Source organism: Polistes dominula, unplaced genomic scaffold (assembly GCF_049000335.1).
Source record: "Polistes dominula isolate Pdom_NZ unplaced genomic scaffold, Pdom_raw_medaka contig_19, whole genome shotgun sequence".
NCBI lineage: Eukaryota > Metazoa > Arthropoda > Insecta > Hymenoptera > Vespidae > Polistes > Polistes dominula.
In genome coordinates, this window is record NW_028301058.1 from 425,938 (window position 1) to 444,516 (window position 18,579).

At 36.3% G+C, this 18,579-nt stretch overlaps 2 protein-coding genes across 7 annotated transcripts in view; one reads left to right on the forward strand and one right to left on the reverse strand.

Moving 5' to 3' along the window:
- tio (zinc finger domain-containing protein tiptop) overlaps positions 1-16,408 on the reverse strand; it is a 124,626-nt gene extending 108,218 nt beyond the window's left edge. The window contains exons 1-2 of one of the 3 annotated variants that reach the window (XM_089175781.1): positions 16,273-16,408; positions 14,728-15,743 (exon numbers count right to left, since the gene is read on the reverse strand). Coding sequence is in view for 1 of the 3 variants with exons in the window: in XM_015325652.2 (XP_015181138.2) it covers positions 14,728-14,767 (40 nt within the window). In the remaining 2 variants the exon portion in view is untranslated. Of the gene's footprint in view, positions 1-14,727; positions 16,142-16,272 lie in introns of those variants that run through there. The other 2 variants (XM_015325652.2, XM_015325651.2) reach the window with 2 other exon arrangements.
- Positions 946-18,579, forward strand: part of LOC107068852 (uncharacterized) — a 50,404-nt gene continuing 32,770 nt past the window's right edge. For 2 of the 4 annotated variants that reach the window (XM_089175785.1, XM_015325655.2), the window contains exons 1-2: positions 946-1,439; positions 1,589-2,190. The gene's annotated coding sequence lies outside the window, so the exon portion shown is untranslated. Of the gene's footprint in view, positions 1,440-1,588; positions 2,191-16,639; positions 17,243-18,579 lie in introns of those variants that run through there. The other 2 variants (XM_089175786.1, XM_015325653.2) reach the window with 1 other exon arrangement.

The following is an 18,579-nucleotide window of genomic DNA, read 5'->3' on the forward strand; positions in this document are numbered from 1 at the left end:
CAATGACTTACAAAGAATTTGCAAACATTTCGATGAGCCATTTAAACAATCGTTTCTCAAACTATAATGTATTACGTTATTTCTATTGTAACAATGTGTATACTAAATATTTCAATAAATGATTGACAATATTGAAAAAATATGTGCCTCATATTTAGACACCTTTTCTAGAATTAGCAAAAATGGTATTCCAGTTCTTACCAAAAGAAGAAGAAGGAAGAAGGAAAGAAAGAAACAAGGAAGAGAAGTAACGAAGCAGTAAATGCATCGGAGAATCTCCAGAGACTGCATAATACTTTTCAGCGCGGCAGCGATCAGGCGGCACGGCACCACTGTCGGCGAAAGTTTAATTGGCTCTCGAATCCTAGCGATTAATTAATCTTTAATTGACTCTCGACTACTAATGATTCATTATCAAGGGTTTTTGTCTTTGCACAGAGTGCGACCGCTCATTGAGAAGAAAGAAAGAAAGAAAGAAAGAAAGAAAGAAAGAAAGAAGGGGAAAATAAAAAAAAAGTAAAAAGATGAGAGATCGATCTTTCTTATCCCTTTTTTGCGATTCCCTTTCGATCTTTTCAAAATGTTTTCATCGTACGTCATAATTTCCTACACTGTGGGTACCCTTAATAAAAAAAAATAATAAATCGTAATCAGGCGATTAAAAGTGCAAAATCTAATGACGAATCGAAAAGGGTTAAACCGTGGTTAGAAAAAAAATAAAGTTAAAAAAGTTCACGTATCTCGAGAACAAATGCAATGGAATTTCTGGTGTAGGGTTAGACTCTCATCCGATCGAGATGTCGATCCCCGTTCTCATAGAGTTCTCGAATGAAGCGGAGGACAAGGTTTCCTCACAACTAGAACGGCGTTAGGTTCGATCAGCAAGAATACCGCTGAAAAGCACGCGCTCGAGATACGCAGTAGCCGTTGAATAGTAGTAGTGGTAGTAGTAGTAGTAGAAGTAGTAAAAGTGGTGGTGGTAGTAGTGGTAAAAGTGGCACTGTGTATTGGTAGTGGTGGCATACTCTGGCACCTAGAGAGAAGAACGAGAGGGAAAAAGGAAGAGAAAGAGAGGGTGAGAGAGAGAGAGAGAGAGAAAGATAAAAGCAAGAGCGACGTGACGTCGACGACGGGGTGGGTTGCGCGGAAGAAGGGGTGTACGAGAGCGTGGATTCGACGTCGAGGCGAGGCTGTCCATCTCGTGGCACGTCGCGGTAGAATAGAGTCGTGGAGGAGGACGACGGGGGTAGCGGTGGTCGGGGGTGCTGGTGGAGGAGAAGGAGGAGGTGGTAAAACGGGGCCGCGGGTAGGGTGGTGGAGGAGGTGGGGTAGCTGTCGCTCGCCCGGGCAGCAGACGTCTTCTGACCCGGCCGGTGGCTCAACTCGACTCAACTAGACTCCGCTGGCAGGAGGTAGCAGTCGGAGGAACGAAGAGAAGGGTACGTTCTACGGAGTGAGAGAGGGAGAGGGAGAGAAAGAGAAAGAGAAAGAGGAAACGATAGTCGACTCGAAGGAGCGACCGAAAGAGAGAGAGAGAGAGAGAAAAAGCGAGAAGGAGGAGGTGGTGTAGGTGCATTGCTTTTCACAGGAGAAGGTGGAGGAAGTTGGGGTCGTAAGGGTGGCAGGCGTATCGATCCGGACGGAGCTTGGCTGACGGCTGACGAGGCCGTCACGCGAGACGAGTCGAGTCGAGACGAGACGGACGGACGGAGAAGCTCACCACCACTGTTACTACTACTACATAGAACCGAGAACCATCGTCACCCACACTTTTGCAACCATCCTCAGTATCAACAGTACTCTACTTATATTCTTCCTACTACTACTACTACCACTACTACTACTACTACTGCTACTACTATTACTGTCCCCCACTACTACTACTACTACTACTGAAACTGGGAAGAATGGTTGTAGTAACGCCGGCACAGTTACGACGACCACCAGCAGCACCACCCCACGAACTACTAACTTCCATCCTCCTTCTCCAGGGAGAAAGGTGGATGGACAGGCGGGTGGCGGGAAGGTGGAGGGTGCTCGAAAGATACTGCTTACTTCCCCTTCGGGTACCACCGTTCTACGAAACAGTACCTAGATTGTACGTGCACGGCCGAATAGCCTGGCCACTCTAGCGCGATACCGCGTGTAGCATAACCGTAGAATACGCGCGCATCTCTATGTTAACCTAACGTAAGCATGTGCCCATGGGTCTGTCTTTATGTATATATACTACTTTACGTGTGTACCCCCCCCTATCGTATCGCTTCTCAGAGAAGGACAAGAAGGAGCAGGATGTTACAAATGCGTGTGCGTTTACGGCTTTTGGCTACGTCTTTTCTTTTGCTAGAACTATTTCCGGAAATAGAGGGTGGGAAGGTGGATTTCGTTGGATTTTTCCTTGCTTCCGAATTACCACTGGAAATTGTTACTCTATCTTTTTCTGTCTCTTTCTCTTCTTTCCACTACCTGCTGTATTTTCAACTTTTGACATTATAGCCGCAAAAATTGTACAATAACTCTTAACGCTCTACCCGCCAACATAATTTCAACGCGAGGGAGAATTTTATTTCGTGTCAAGATTGTAATTATTAAATACAAACAAATACCCACGTGTTTTATATATGTATTTAATCTGATTGTACATACTTACTTTTACCTATATATATAGTTCTCGAGATGACTGATTAATGACTTACAGATATGTGGAAGTAGTTGGAAAAATCGAGATCGTTGTGCTTGGACTTAACTCGTGTCTCGACTTACGTCAGAATATGAAAGGTCCGTTCTAACGGCAAATCAATAGATCACTGTTACAAACTAACGTTAGATATATGTACTTACTTAAATACGTCATGCGAAAATTATGCGTTCATATATTTCATTATACTAGCAAATGCAACTTGCCCTAATATTATTTTTCTCTTGGTACTGTCATCGTTTATGGCACCGCAAAGCTAAAATGAAAATCTACAAGACAGTCTAAATAACCAACTAACCGATGAATTTGTTAAAAAAGAAAGGTCAAAATTTTGAGGACAATATTGACATGCATATATTATTACAAGCATACTTAAAACAATAATACAATTAATTAATTATCCCATTCCCTCTTACTCAAACTAACCCTAAATATCAATATACAAATATTTTCATTTATCGATGCAAGTTAATCAAAGATACACATCATTCTAAAACATTTACTCTTACAGTTTCTTTCTAAAAAAAAAAATAAAAACCTCTGTAAATAGGTATATCGGAGATACCCGGAGACGATACGTACGGAGAGTGCGTCCACCCTCGTTTACGAAGTTGGAAAATAGCGTGGATGGAAAGTTACTCTGATTTCCACTACTCGTTCGTCACCCCCCGTCATGCTTTTTCCATCTCCTTAGCAAGCTCATGAGCGCGTTACGAGCTCTCTCCCTTTCTCTCATTTCCTCAACCATTTTACCTCTTTTTCTCTCTCTCTCTCTCTCTCTCTCTGTCGTCCGCCGTTGTGATTTAGCTATCTGCTCGAAGGAGCATTGAATTATGGAAGGTTGGAGGGTTGAGTTGGTGGTGCTGATGCTGGTGCTGGTACTGGTGCTGGTACTGGTGCTGGTGCTACTGGCGGTTCTACCTCCTCCCTACGATCACCCAACCTACTTTCCCTTCCCCTTAAAACCATGAGTACTCGCCGCCCGTGGATCTTGTCGCAAAGGCAAAAGGCTCTCGCCGCGTGCAAAGGCCAAACACCGAAAGTCACTTAAGCGTGCCGGCACGTTCTACGTTCTGAGGACTCGCACCGAAACCCGCCACCACCGATTCCGCTTCGTTTTCTACCTAAAGACTTCTTCTTCTTCTTCTCGTCTGCCTTATTCTTATTCGCCATAGCTATATGTCGACTGCATTCTTTCCTACCGTAACCTTTGACGATCATCGTTTTCTATCTTGGACAAATACTGTCCCTTAGAAATTTTTATACATTATTTTCATTTTTTTTTACAATGGAAAATATCTCAATTTATAATGGAAATTTTTAAAAACAATATGCAACAGAATATTATTACAAAATTAGTTAGTAAGATGTATTGCAAAATTTTATTTAAACTCAAATTTATTGCATTATTCATACGTATATATAAATACGCCTACGTATACAAATGACTTACGTAAATAATTGAATTTATTATATTTTTTTGTTGTTTTATTTATTATTTATTTGCAAATAAATTCATAAATATTTGCGTGCTCTTTTAGCAGGATCAAATTTACCTCAATATTCCTCTAAATTTTACCATTTAATATCGAAATGAAATGTATTTGTATTTCCATTACATTTTCGATTCATTTCATTTAGTGAAAATTTCCATTGAAAAAATATGTAAATAAATCAATAAAAAAAAAATAAAATAAATTTAAAATCCATTATTCTAAAGGGACTGCATCTACAATTATCTAGAAACATAAAATAAAAACTTGTTTAAATAGTAGCATACCTAAGTAAAGGTTTTGTAATAAAAGTTTTCTCAGTGCGAAACTAATCAATGCCAGCTTATGTAAGCATCGATCCATCAAAGTCGTGAAGTCTTGGAACATCAACGATACCCGATCATTTCTAAATGATACAACGTGAGAGATTCAGGAATTATGTGCATGATCTTTCCAGAATATCAGAAAAAGAGAGAAAGGGAGTGACGCCTTTGTAATAATAATTTATAGCCCATTAAAAGACTTGAGAAAAGACGTAGGTGTTAATCTATCGTTTCTCCAACGTCTAAGATTTTCTAAGGAAGCTTTCCTCCTGGCTAAGCATAAGAAGGGGATTTACTTCGAGTCGATTTATCGTCGAAACAATATTATAGACTTCTATGGAAACGACTATACGGATTCTTCATTGGAGAATGTTTTCTCAGTAATGTATACCCATCCGACACGACGTTTCTCGCATACTGCAATAGTGAAAAAGAGATGGAAAGAAAGTCAGGAAGAAAAGAAAAAAGAGAGACGAATCTCTTGGTAAACATAAAACAACGACACGGTGGGGACGCTTCTACGGATATGCGCTTTGATGTGCTGCCATCAGCAGCAGTGAACGTCTTCAACGGCTCCCTTATGGCAACCATCGGGCATCTGTCATACAACCGTCTTTTCCTACGGCTAATTTATTAGGACTGCTTAGAATAAAAGAGAGAAAGAAAGACAGTAGAAAAATAAAGAAAGGAAAATCTGCCAAGATACGTTATATTCATTTTCTTTTTTTTTCTTTTTTTCTATGCACGACCTAAATCGAGGGTTACAATCACGACACTTCATCGTTTCAAGCTTGTAATAAAATTAAAAAAACAAGTATTAATCTAATTACATTATAAGATTGAATCAAATATAAATCCTTATCAGGAATGTCTTGTTTTTTTTAATTATATTTAAATAGAAAAATACCAATAATAAAAAAAGAACTTCGTATTTCAGCATTTTATACATAAAGTCGATCATTAAAATATTCGGGCATTGATAAAGATTTATGTTCTGTATGTTATTTAAATATGCTAATGACTGAAAGAAATATATTATGCTATTATGATGGAGTATACTTTCTAAAAAAAAACAAAAATATACAAAATAATTATGACCCAAATCTCATGAAATTATTGTATAAAAATAATTTAAGATTGTAGAAAAAGAAAATATCACGTAATTAATTAAACAACCATCTCATAGCAATAGTTAATAATTTATACAGGAAAAAAAATTAAACTAATGATAATATCAACCGAAAATTTCACGAAGTATCTTTTAATACCTTTGGTAAAATATAGTATACTACAGATAAAAAATTATAATTACTTACATTAGGTGTATTTATTCCTTACTTTCAATGCTGCGTATCCACGTCTGCAAATATCCATGTCTGCCTGCTCGTATCCGTGTTTGCACGTATCCATATATGTATGTATCACTTTAACACTACACTACACACACACTAGCATATATATGCACATCACTTGCATATTAAGAAAATACACATGCGTATACGCGACGCGAAATATATTCTATACTAATCTAACAACGTTATTCATTCTTCCGACGCTTAAAGGAGACTGTCTGTTAACATCTTCCTCATCATACGACAATTATCGAAAGTACACGAAAGTCAACGAATTCGAAATTCTCGAGTCAACGATATCTCTTAATAAAATAAAACATATTTTACGTTGAGGTAGTATACACCAGCCGAGTAGTGAGAGAACAAAATATATAAACAAAAGAAAATACGAGGATAATTTTTAACACGTTTAGAAAAAACGGATTATACGTTGAGGTATTCACCAGCCGAGGAGTGAGAGAGAAGAATATATAAACAAAAGAAAACACGGAGATACTTTCGAAGACGTTTAGAAAAAAAAAAAAAACAAGACAATAATAAAAGAAAGAATACAACTAATGATTGAACGTTTTTACGCAGTTCTCTTACTTCTCAACTTTTGTTTATATTCCTAATGAAATCATTTTTATTCTAATAAATATCTCGACGATAAATTTACAAAGACATTGACCTTCGTGTATGTTCGGAATTCATCGACTATACTTCGTTATATTTGAAGCTCCTAGCATTCAGTTACTTACGTGTGTCGGCAGAGTTAACAACCGATATTAGAAAAATATCAAATGGATTTCTTCGCATCGTGTATACGTGTGTGCATTTTCTTTCTATGTAAGTGATATACATATAAGCGCGAGTGTATGTGTGTGCAGTGTTAAACAGTGATACAAACATATATGGATATATGAAGAAATGCAGATGGATATGCAGCATTGGATATGGACAAAATACAGCAAATGTATGTTAACTATCATTTTTAACTTTAACGCTATTTCTACTTTTTTAAGTGTCTTAACCCATGTGCATCATAAGCGTATATATAAGCTCAATTTTCCTGGTTCCTATACACGGCTGCGTTCGACATTGAATCCAAATATTTAATTAATAAAATAACACACACACACACACACAGTGCTTAGATGCAATGATGATTGGTTATTTAGCTTCTCTTTGTTATCTCTTATTTTATTTTTTTTTTTTATACAATTTTACACCATATGATGCAAATGGGTTAAGGTTTGCTTTGACTTTTATCTCGTAAGTTCGACATAAAAAAAATTTAGATAGAATATACATTTGAAAAGGAAATCTCATTGAAATATCACCATCGTTCTAATCTACGTCATGTTCATTTAAATTGATTGATGCCTTGCATATGTAGACTTAACGAAACGACTTTAAAAAAAAAAAAAAAAAGAAAAAAAAAAAGAGAAATGTAAGAAGAAACAACGAGATAAAGGTAAAGAAAAAGAATTAAAAAAAAAAAAAAAAAAGGTGTGACGGATGGGATGGTTAGGCGGCAAAAGATAAAGTTCACGTTATGTAACTTTGACTTAGGATCCATAAAGTTTAGGATTTATGAACGAAGTAGTCGTTTCATAGTTTAACGTCGTCAATCGATTGACCAACATTGTAGATTTCTTTAAATTATTCTCGGTCATTACGTCTTTGGTAACATAAGAAGAACAAAGTTCTTTGAACGACGATCGGAAAGTAAGCAGCAACATCGATAGTAAATTCATTTATCTTACTTAGGCTTTAGCTACGAAGTCAAATGTTGTCGGTGGGGGGGTGGGGGGGAAGGGAGGGAGAGGGTTGAGGGGTATCCCTAGCATCGTAGCAAAAGGTTCCAAAGCGAAAATCAGGAAGATCTTCTGGAGAATTCTCATTAATCTCTAACCGTTGCCTTTGGCGTGTTTACTCGTAAAGTAATATCGCGTGTAAATCACGATTACCGGAAGTAACGGAAACCGATTAGAAAGCTGACTCGATTGCATAGAACGTTCGTAGTACGGAAATGTAACTATCGAATCGTTTCACGCATGGACGATCCTTTGATGCGCGAGATGACTTTTATCGTTTCTTTATTTGTTCTTCTAAAAAGATATTTAATATACAGCTTCTTTTTCTCTCTCTCTCTTTCTCAAAACTTTATTTTACCCGATAACCAAATTTTTTAGCAACGATGCAACAACCGAAAGTTCACATCACCGGATTTTATTTTTCAATCTTATTAAATCTATGAAATTCTAGCAACTCTAATTTATTATTTATATTTTAATATATTAAATTCTACTAACGATCGATTTTGAATATGAACCTCAAATGCAATAATTAATTTACAATCAAATTAAAATGATGAGTATCCATCAAGAGTATCAATTTTGATCATATTATTTTAATACATACATGTATATATATATATATACTTTAAAAAAATTGGAATATCCTGTTCTATAGTAAAAAGAAAAAAAGATAATCGTGAAGATATATGAATAATTGTCCATCCCACAGGTCGTGATAATTGTACACTTTTCATCGTTTCCAATGAAAGATTTTGAAACTCGTGGAAAGGCATTAGATATAAATCACCGGTTTATTTCGAATCGAGTGAGAAGAGTGAGAAATTGATATTGGAATTAGCTGTACGCATTGCCGTGAACGAATAGGTATAACCTATCTATCTATATAGAGCCTAGCAAGCAACCCTTCCTCCTTCTCGTTGGAAAAGTCAACGATACGAGTAGATCGTAATTTTCTATATGCATAGTGGGCACGAATAACGTTGCTGAAAGAGAGAGAGAAGATCGGAACGCGACAACGGATATAAACTCGCGGGCGAGATGTCGATCTGTGCATAAATCAGATCACGGTTATAATTAAATAGCACGATAACCGATCGTACACCAAAGCCATACGAATAACGACGTACGGTATTACACACAGTACGACTTTCATATTATTCAAAGCATTTCCTTCTTCTACTTCAACTCTTTTAATCTAAGGAATTGCAATGAAGCTTTCTGATCGGTTTACAGTTACGCGACATCATTTGTAACACAAAAAATTCGTACCTTTAAATATTAAATTTTGTTTTGTTTTTTCTTTTTCGTCGAAATAGAAACTCTTGGAATACCCTATAGATTGTATGGAATTCAAAATAAGAATGTGTAGGCTTACTTTTTTTTTTTTTTTTTTCAAAGAATCTACTTGGAAAGCGATGCAACCTCGGATAAATCGTTTCGTTCTTTGGCTCGTCACGAAAAGTTCTGCGAGCGACGAAGGTCGCGCCCCTTTTTCATCGCGTTGAAGGATTTATGACGGCAAGAAGAAGGCAGTTCTCCGGGTCCTAAAAATGCGCTAGGCATTGTCTGAGGTGAAAGTTAGCGCAATGGGTTCTCGCTATGGATCGGTCGGTCGGTCGTCTTTCCTTCCTTCCTTCCTTTTAGCATCTGATTTTTCAACTTTGTTAAATCATATTTTTTTTTCCTTTTCTTTTTTCGTTAACTAAAATATTCACCTTTTTCTATCGGATCTCTTATTCTTTTCTTCATCTTGATCGTTCATTTTTACAAAGTAACGTCGCTTTTCTAGAAAACTGTCATAAAATTTAAATAACATCTTTCACAGGTAGGCATAAGCTTATTTTCTTTCATCGCACGCAAACGTTTAGGAAAAAATCACGTTTTCTTTTTTTTTATTTCTATAACGAGGCTTCCCGTCTATAAAGAGAAAAAGGTATAAGGAACATAATACAATATTTGATATTTACTCAATTTTGATGAATTTCATTTTAATGATTATATGATTATATTATAATAAATTATTTTTCTTGAAAGAAATCAGAAATATCGATCTTGACATGATTGATATTCTTTTTTGTGTACAAACTTCTGTATCTGCAGCAGTTATTAAGAAAATGTGAATACAACTTGCGGTATACGGTAGTCTAGTGTACTAATAAAGCGTTCTTCGAATATCTTCGTTTCATCATCGACGAAGAATCCTGGTAATATTTTTTTTTTTTGTCACTTTAAAGATTATGCGTGCACAAATCACAAGTTAACATATATACTCCGTAACGTCGAATAAAAATAGATTCGTATCTACCGAATTTATGTCTTTCGCTTGTATCGTTCAGCTTTCGAAACTTTCTATATCCGTCCGTGTTTGACTTCGAGAACGACGTGAATTCTTTTTACAAGTTTTCTTTCCCCGTTTCCTCATCTTTAACGACTAAGATCAATTTATTATTAACAAACAACAATATAATACAAAATTCAAATCAATATTGACAAATATTCTATTATATAGAAATATTTGTATTTATTTATAAGTATTCTATAATAAACCTAGTAATCATTTAAAACTAGTTTGATAGATCGACTAGCTGCTAATGTGACTCATAATGATTAGATAAATTCAAGTGGACACCATTAAGATTAACTTTTCGCAAAGTTTCTTACGACAATATGGTAATTTAACGGTTTCTTAAACTATTTCCTTAAACGTTTCAAAATATGTTATGTTCATCGAGAAAGATTCAATGTTCTTATAAATTATTTATGAAATCAAGTAAAGTTTAAAAAAAAACTGTAATGTTATACAGGAAATTAACTGATATAAAAATAATAAATTATACATTAAAATCTAATGCAAATATTTAAATTCTCGGGTTCATGTTAGTTGTGTATATTAAAAAGAAGTCATTTTGCTAAACGATTCAAAATAAGAAATAATTGTTAACAAGATCCAGGATTTTATCGTCGAAATAGATGAATAAAAAATATTTCGTCCAAAACAAGGAGGACCATGAAGAAAAAGAAGATCAAAGAAAGAATGGAATTTCGTTGAAAACTCGATGGTTGTCTCATGAAAAGTTAACCAATCGAAGAAGTAAATGTAATCTGAACGATGGCTGTTTTTAGATACTTCAAATTTAATTATTAATCCGACGAAGAGAAGACTTTTTTTTTTTGGCACGGTTTGAGGCCAGCTGTATTCGAAAATCGATTTGTCCTCTTCTGGAATGAACGACCAGACAACGATTTAAATATAATCGAACGAACGAACGAACGAACAAACGAACGAAAGAACGAACGGTATCTCATAGTCTCGTTATTCATAAATGTTATTTCTTTTTATATTTTACCTAAACTAAAGATGTTAAATATCGTAGAATTTCAGAATGTCATCAAATCGATCATTTCCGTTGAATTATCATCATTCTCTACAGTGAATATCTTGTCATGAATTCAACGAATGAATCTACTTAACTTTACTTAGTTACTTACTTGAAGCTTTTCTCTTTTACCCTCTCAACGTTCCTTTCGTCGAGTCAAGAACGTCTGTGATTTTCTCTCTTTCTCTGTTTCTCATTCTATCATTATGTCTGTCTCTGTTCGTCTTTCGTTCGTTGAGCCGAAAATATCCGGCAGCAAAGAGAGCGTCGAACAAGCCGAGCCAACCCGAACCAAACCGAGTTGAAGTTGAACGAAATTCAAAGAGAATACGCGTGCGCAGTCTACAACTCCTCTACGTCGTACTTTATGAATGAAATAAACGCGTTGAGAGCCGCGAAAAGACGACAGACTCCACGATTCTCGATTTAAACCTAAGTAAACGATTCGATTTTCTCATTTTCTTTCATCTATCTTTTACACATTTACTCGGTTTTTCTGTTGAAAAAAACAAAAATAATCTTATGGATGCTGTAAAAGAGAAAATATTTCTATACATGTTGAAAGGGTATGATAAAACTGACGCTACTCGTTTTATATATTAGAAATAGAATATTAATTAAATATCACGAATTGTCCAATGATTGTAAGGTTTTCATTTAAAAATGTCTTGACTTTTTATTGAATTTTGTTTATTGTACCAATTAATTGTAAATTACAAATATATTTTGATTGATTGATTGATTGATTATAAACACTGTGTAGACTGTGATTTCTGCTTAACGCTAAAACCGAGTAAGTATTCGCGTTAAAGCGTTTTAAGACGACGAGAGATGCGAAGATGCATCTACGCTGCACCTGTTGCGCAGGATTCGAATTTTGCGGTGGATGCCGTAAATCCGTCTCCAAGCACGCGATTAATGCACCTTTCCCAAGCATACCGATGTATGACGCGTTTTATTAGCGGCCTGTAGTGACGTCGATCGTACCGTGTTCACAATTTTTCACCAAATTCCACTACACGATGACACCTATCGTACACGAGGGATAAAACGCGTTTTTAACGCTGCTAATCGATCGTTCGATATTTGTAAATGTCCTTCAACGTTCTAGGTATTCCGATAAATAACAGTCAAAGACCCATTGTTACGTTACTGCTATGCATTTTATTCACAACAATTAACATTTATATACAGAAAATAAATTAAAAAGCAAACAAGATTAAGCAACCTAATGCTTTTCAGGTAAATAAATTTCAACAAATATTTATGATATTTATTTATAGAGATGTTCAAACAAAATTTCACGGGATATCAATGATTCATTGATTTTACATTTTTTATCTGTCTGATTGATACACCTAGATAGTATGTATCTTTATATAATACATTGGCTTTTCATCAAGTATGTTACCGCTGAAAATAGAGAGAGGGGATCGAAGAAGACTGGCAATAGTTCATCGTTAAAATATTGCTAATTAGTTCTCTTTGGTAGAGTTCGAACCAAGCTGGGGTACCGATACATACTTGAGAGATCGATCCGAACGAATCGATGTTTTGTGAGATCTTTTGGAGAACGGGACATCATAAATCGAAGGGAAGAAATTAACAACCATGGTCGGGCTCGCACTTCGCTTTTATCCGGAGGCTGCAGGCCATATTTTCTTATTTTCTTAGGCCTCGCAACGCTGATGACTTTCGCTGATGACTTTATCCTTTAGATCAACTTGCTTTTATATACTATTATAATATTAGTATAAATTATTTTTATACAACTGATCGATAATATTTTACAAATATTCTAGTTTAATGTCAAATTAACAACCTGCACTAGAATCGCTTGATTTTCATGATATTTACAGAATACAAATGAGCGTGACAAAAAATCGGGGATTTACAATTTGCATTTCTATTGCACGAAGAAAGCATGAAAACCATTTGAACATTTATATAACAAATCGTAAATAAGTAAATAAGTAGATTGTACCTTTTGGCAAAGAATCTCGTCTATAACTGAAGCTGTTAGAGCTAGGTATTTTCATACCTATATATTTCAGTTATGAGAGCATAAAGATCGCTAAGAAATCATCGATGCATCGCCTTGGCCCACATATCATTTTACTTTCGGATTTATAGCATTCGAATATGAGATTCGTTCGACTTCAAATACATCAAAATCCGAATCGGAAATTCACGATTTCCTTTCTTTTCATTTCGATATCATATTCCATCTCTGTACGCGTTAGTCTCATATTTTTATCAATCGATATCCATGAATTTAAATTCGATTATTAAAACATTGTCGCATTTATTAAATAAAAAAACTTTCAGACTGTCGTCCTGGGAGAGACAAGTAAATAAATAAAAGAAATCTTTCCAATATCGAATATTGTAATTGATTTCAAGATAACATCAATACTGTCCTCCTGCACTGCTTCCATTAATTTCGGGGTTTTTTTTTGGATGATTACAATGTGACATGGACATAAAATTTTGAATTTATGTTCGCCGCTAGAAGGGATTGCACGCATGCGCGTATGAAAGTCAGGCAGATAGACAGATAGACAAAGATTTATCGGTTCTTTGGTAAGTTTTGGGTGGAGGGCAAGTTAAGTGAATTGTAAATGTTTCCGGCAGAACTTCACCAAGATGGCGTCCTCCGTTGGGGGGCGAGTTTGTTTACGCCTCATGGCTCCCCACGTGGGAAAAGCAGCATGGCGCGCGTTACGGTCTTCGAAATCCTCTTCTTCCCCTTGTATTTTCTTTTTTTTTTATTTTATTCTGACCACTCTTTGATCGACACTTTAAATTTTAACTTTAGTTAAAGTCGAATCACTATTGACACACACATATGCAGGAGTATAAGAACTCCTGACATGTTGAGATTAGAAATTTTTTGTTTTTATATAAATTTGGAGATTTAGAAAATTAGACACTGATATTGTCTTTGTATAGAAGCTTGAGGTAGGTTGAGAACAAAAAAAGAAAGAGAAAAATATAGGATTGACAGAAGAAAAACGTATGCGTATTCAGTGGTTTTTGTGACCATAATTAACCTCTTCGGCCACAGTTTGTCCTCCATTAAAAACATTGACTTTCTAATTTGTACTTCTTCACTGTCTACCAATGACACATACATTTTATGTATGCACTTAAGAGACTTTGCGTAGGCGCAGTAGCATTAATGATTAAATCACAATATTGTTTGAAAAAAAAAAAATGTTTAATGAACAAATTGTTAATCCTAGGAGACAAACTGACGATTTGTATTTTGTATATAAGTTTGGTTACTTTGTTAAAGCAACCATTCAGGTATATTTCTAGGTATCTTAGGTTCTTAGAAGAGTTTCAAAAGAAAAACCATATCCAAACTATAAAAGGGCACAGTAGCAAGGGACAGAAGAAGGAATAGACTACCGTTTGCATGCATTCAGGTTTATTCTTGTATGTATCTTTCCATTTGAAAAGTTGAAAAAAAGCTTTAAAAAGAAGAAAAGAAATTGATAGCATCGATGGTACAAACCGACAACGATGAAAAGCTATTGTGAAATCGGAGATAAAATTAACAGCACGTGGCTTGCCGACGCTCTACGTGCTGTTAAAAGCGTGCATGAACTTACAATTAGATCGTCAAAATATATTGACAAATAATTTTGAAAAAATGTGTTAGATTTAAATGACTTACATTTCATTCGTTGCGGTGCGTGCTGTTTCCTTCGGGGCATCTGCGTCCTGCGGGGTTGTTCAATTATCCCTGTGGACTCCAGTTCTTCTTTCTTCTCAATCTCTTCGATGAATTGATCTTGATAATAGAACGCGACTTTACGCACACATAGAAAAATTCTGACAAAGGAAGAAACGCGGGAAACAAATACCGACAGTCTTCCTCTTTATCTTTTTTTTTTCTATCTATTTATCTTTCTCTCTCTCTCTCTCCCTCTCTCCCTCTCTTTATATTTCCCGCGCGCACTACAGTTCACCCAAGCACACAACACGTGTCCGACGACCACCACTACCTCATTGTTATCGACGGAGATTCGATTTTCTTTGTCGATTTAATCGTCGAGTTTTTCATCATCTTCCTCCTCATTAACGTTATCGTTATCGTCATCGTCATCATCGTCATTCTCATCATCTTCCTTATACGGCACTTGCTATTCATCGTTAGCTTTTGTACAAGACACCATATAATTTATTTTCTTTGCTTTTTATCGGAACAACCGAAAAACACATATGCACTTTTCCACTCGTTTTTTTTTTGTTTCTTCTTTGTCTTCTTTGTCTTCTTTTTCTTTTCTTATCTCTTCTTACCAATATACACCGTAGTCCGTGAGCAACTGTATAGATTTATGTATTGAATTTCTGTATTATGCTGCTGTTTAATATAACGATTAATACTATTCATATAATAATTTGATGAATATTTCACACTTTTGCATTAAACTATAATCATCGTCGAGTATTCGTAATAATAATAATTGCAGATTGCAAAAGTAAGTTAAAAAAGTTATCGAATAAAACGCAGTGATACCAGTCTCGTACTTCTTCGGCCATCTTCGAATTTGTAGGCGCGAAAAGAGAAGAAGTCAGAAATCTAAGATGTCAGAAACCGATCGCCGCGCTCCGCGTTAACCCGCACTTTAATCAAACTATTTTGTGGTCGTCTCCATCGATATCATTGGTCGAACGACATGAGTACACCTATGTAAGAAAAGAAGTGAATACAGCAACTTATAAAACTGAAATAAAGAAGGTTAAAGTACGATCTCGAAGCCTCCTTTTGTTTCGCGTTATACGCGTTATACGCGATTATAATAATTAATTCACGAAAACAATTGATAATAAAGATTAGGAATAAAAAGAAGAAGAAGAAGAAGTAAATAGGATTTTGTCTCGCGATTTTCGGTATCAATCACGAAAGATTCCGTTCGTGAAACTCGCGCGCGACGTTCGTGAAGATGGAAGCAAAAGAAAGAAACAAAGAAAGAAATATAGAAAGATTAAGATGAAACGACAGTATAGAAAAAGAGAGAAAATTAGAAGAAAAGTAAGTGAGTTTGAAGAGAAAAAGAGAGAGAAGAGAGAGAGAGAATGTTTGGAAGGAAAGGGGTAGTAAGCAAGAGCAAGGGCGAGAGAGAGAGAGAGAGAGCGAGAGAGAGAGAGAGAGAGAAACGAAGAAGATGAAGAAGGAGGAGGAGAAGGAGGAGGTGGTGGAGGAGGTGGAGGCTACCGTCGTTCGTGGATCGCGAAATCGAGCGGGCGGCGGTCCAGCGCTGACTGACTACGGACTGGCGTCGCGGCGGCAGGCCGCATGGTGGGGGGCCCCAGGAGTAGCAGTCCTCTTTCCCTCTCTCACTCCTTTCTATACTTCTCGTTTCGTCGCTCTCCTCGCCACCTCCACCTCTTCCTCCTTCTTCTCCTTCCTACTCCACCTTCTCTTCCTTCTTCTCTCCGTCGCACTCAGTCCAGCCGCGTCGCTTCGCGTCTTTCTTCTTTCTCCTCCTTTCTCTCCTCCCCACCTCTTTCGTTTAACTCGACCGTTCGCGCCTCGCGCACGCGAATACAAAGATAGAAGAGAGGGCCAACCGGGGGAGGGAAATTCCGTGAAACGTCTATCGTATGCACTAAGAGACTCCTTTACCGAGCGAATGAGCGAATTACAATGATGAACAAGGATAAAACGTATCCTGATTGCATGGCTATTTTATGAAGATGAGATATTCATCATTACACAAATACAATTCCTGGAAAACTAAAAGACTATTGTTTTCGCTGGATTCCTTTTGAAACGTTTAGCAATTGTTTTTTCTTGGAACACAAACTGATTTTGTCCACAGATTTCTTTTGTTTCACTTTTATTTTTAGACTTTCGGTTATCTTTTCAAGGAATTCCAAGAAACGAAATTATAAAAATGTTTGGAAAATGCGTTTTAGTGAAGGGCCTGAAAGCAGTGCGCGCACAAAAGAAGCTCGAAAAAAGAGGCGGGGCCCACGTTCACGGTATCTGTTCTCCGCGTGCGACACGAGGAAAGTGCCTACACGGGAGGGGAATGAACACGCTTCAAACGACCTACGCTTCTATTAGCTGCCGCGAGAGGCGCTTCTCTACGTGCGCGGTTTTACGGCGACGCGAGGACACACCTGTGAGTTTCTCAAAGTTTTCATTCGAATATCTTCTTATCGCGACACCATCCTGTTAGGTGAGTACGTATACGATGCACTTTTACTTTACCTTCGATCAGAAAATGTAAATGACTTCGAGACTATCGGGGTTTAGACACGAGACGATATTTTAGTAAACTAACCTCAAAAATACTTCTCCTTCTGTTCCAAACTACTGTTCAGCATCGTTGAGTAGTTTAGATATATAAACTAAATTCAAATAGTCAGCTTAGGCTTTAAATAGGATTTTATTTGTAAAGTAATCAACGTGCAATCATGCAATTTTAATGTTGTAATTTTTTAAGTATAAATTTATATCACAAAAGAAAAAAATAACTGTTATCGTAATTTATACATTGATATATTATGGCATACTATAACAGAAGAAATATTTGACAATAATGAATAGTTTTATGTTGACGAAGTAACACCAACGCTTTATTTATTTAGTAACTTGAGTAATAATGACACGTTCGTAACAATGTAAATTGGCAAATCGCCAGTAACGAAACAAGTATTTAACATTTAGAAATCGTCCTATAGAACAGATATATACCTTCGTAAATCAATTTTATAGTGGTGTACATAATGGTGTACAATATCTACAAAGTACTCTCTCAAATATTATAATCGTACTATTTAGAATAATTATCATAAATTAAATTCTTTAATGGATTATGGCAGGTTACTTTTATTGCACATTTCTTAATATTTCATTTTGACACGAAGTTATATGTTAAATAATAAATGTACAAAAATATTTTCAATTGCTATGTTTTCACATATCAATGAAGATTGCAACAAGAGAAATATGCAAAAATAAAATGCCTATAATCACGACATAACCTCCAAACAAATAAGTATATTCGAATGAAGAAATACCGAACAACAGTTTTCATGAGAACAATTCCCAATTAAAAGTAAATTCGTTCAATTGTTTTTTTTTTCACTGTAGATACAATTTAAACAATCGAAGTATGGTAAAATTCCTTGTATTCAAGAAATATGAGTTTAAAGTTGCAATAATTCGCTTAATTCTCTTCGATTGAGTCGTTTTTGGCGGGTAGGAGAAAGAATGATATGAGCAAAAGATAGGATAGTTGACGTTTGGATGACGATGACGATGACGATGACGATGACAGGGACGATGACAGTGACAGTGGCAGGCTGAAAGCATAAGGCAAAGGGCATCGCTGGCAACACTGGCTAATGCTGCGGGGCGAAGTAGTGCACTGGCGTACCAACTGGCAGGCAGTGCCCGCCTACCAGGCGGAGCCCGCATGATCTATAGCGTCATAGAACACCCCGGCTGCCGTGGTAGGAACTCGATGGATACGCCCACTCTGCGGAACGTGCGCGCTCTGCCCCCGCCAGG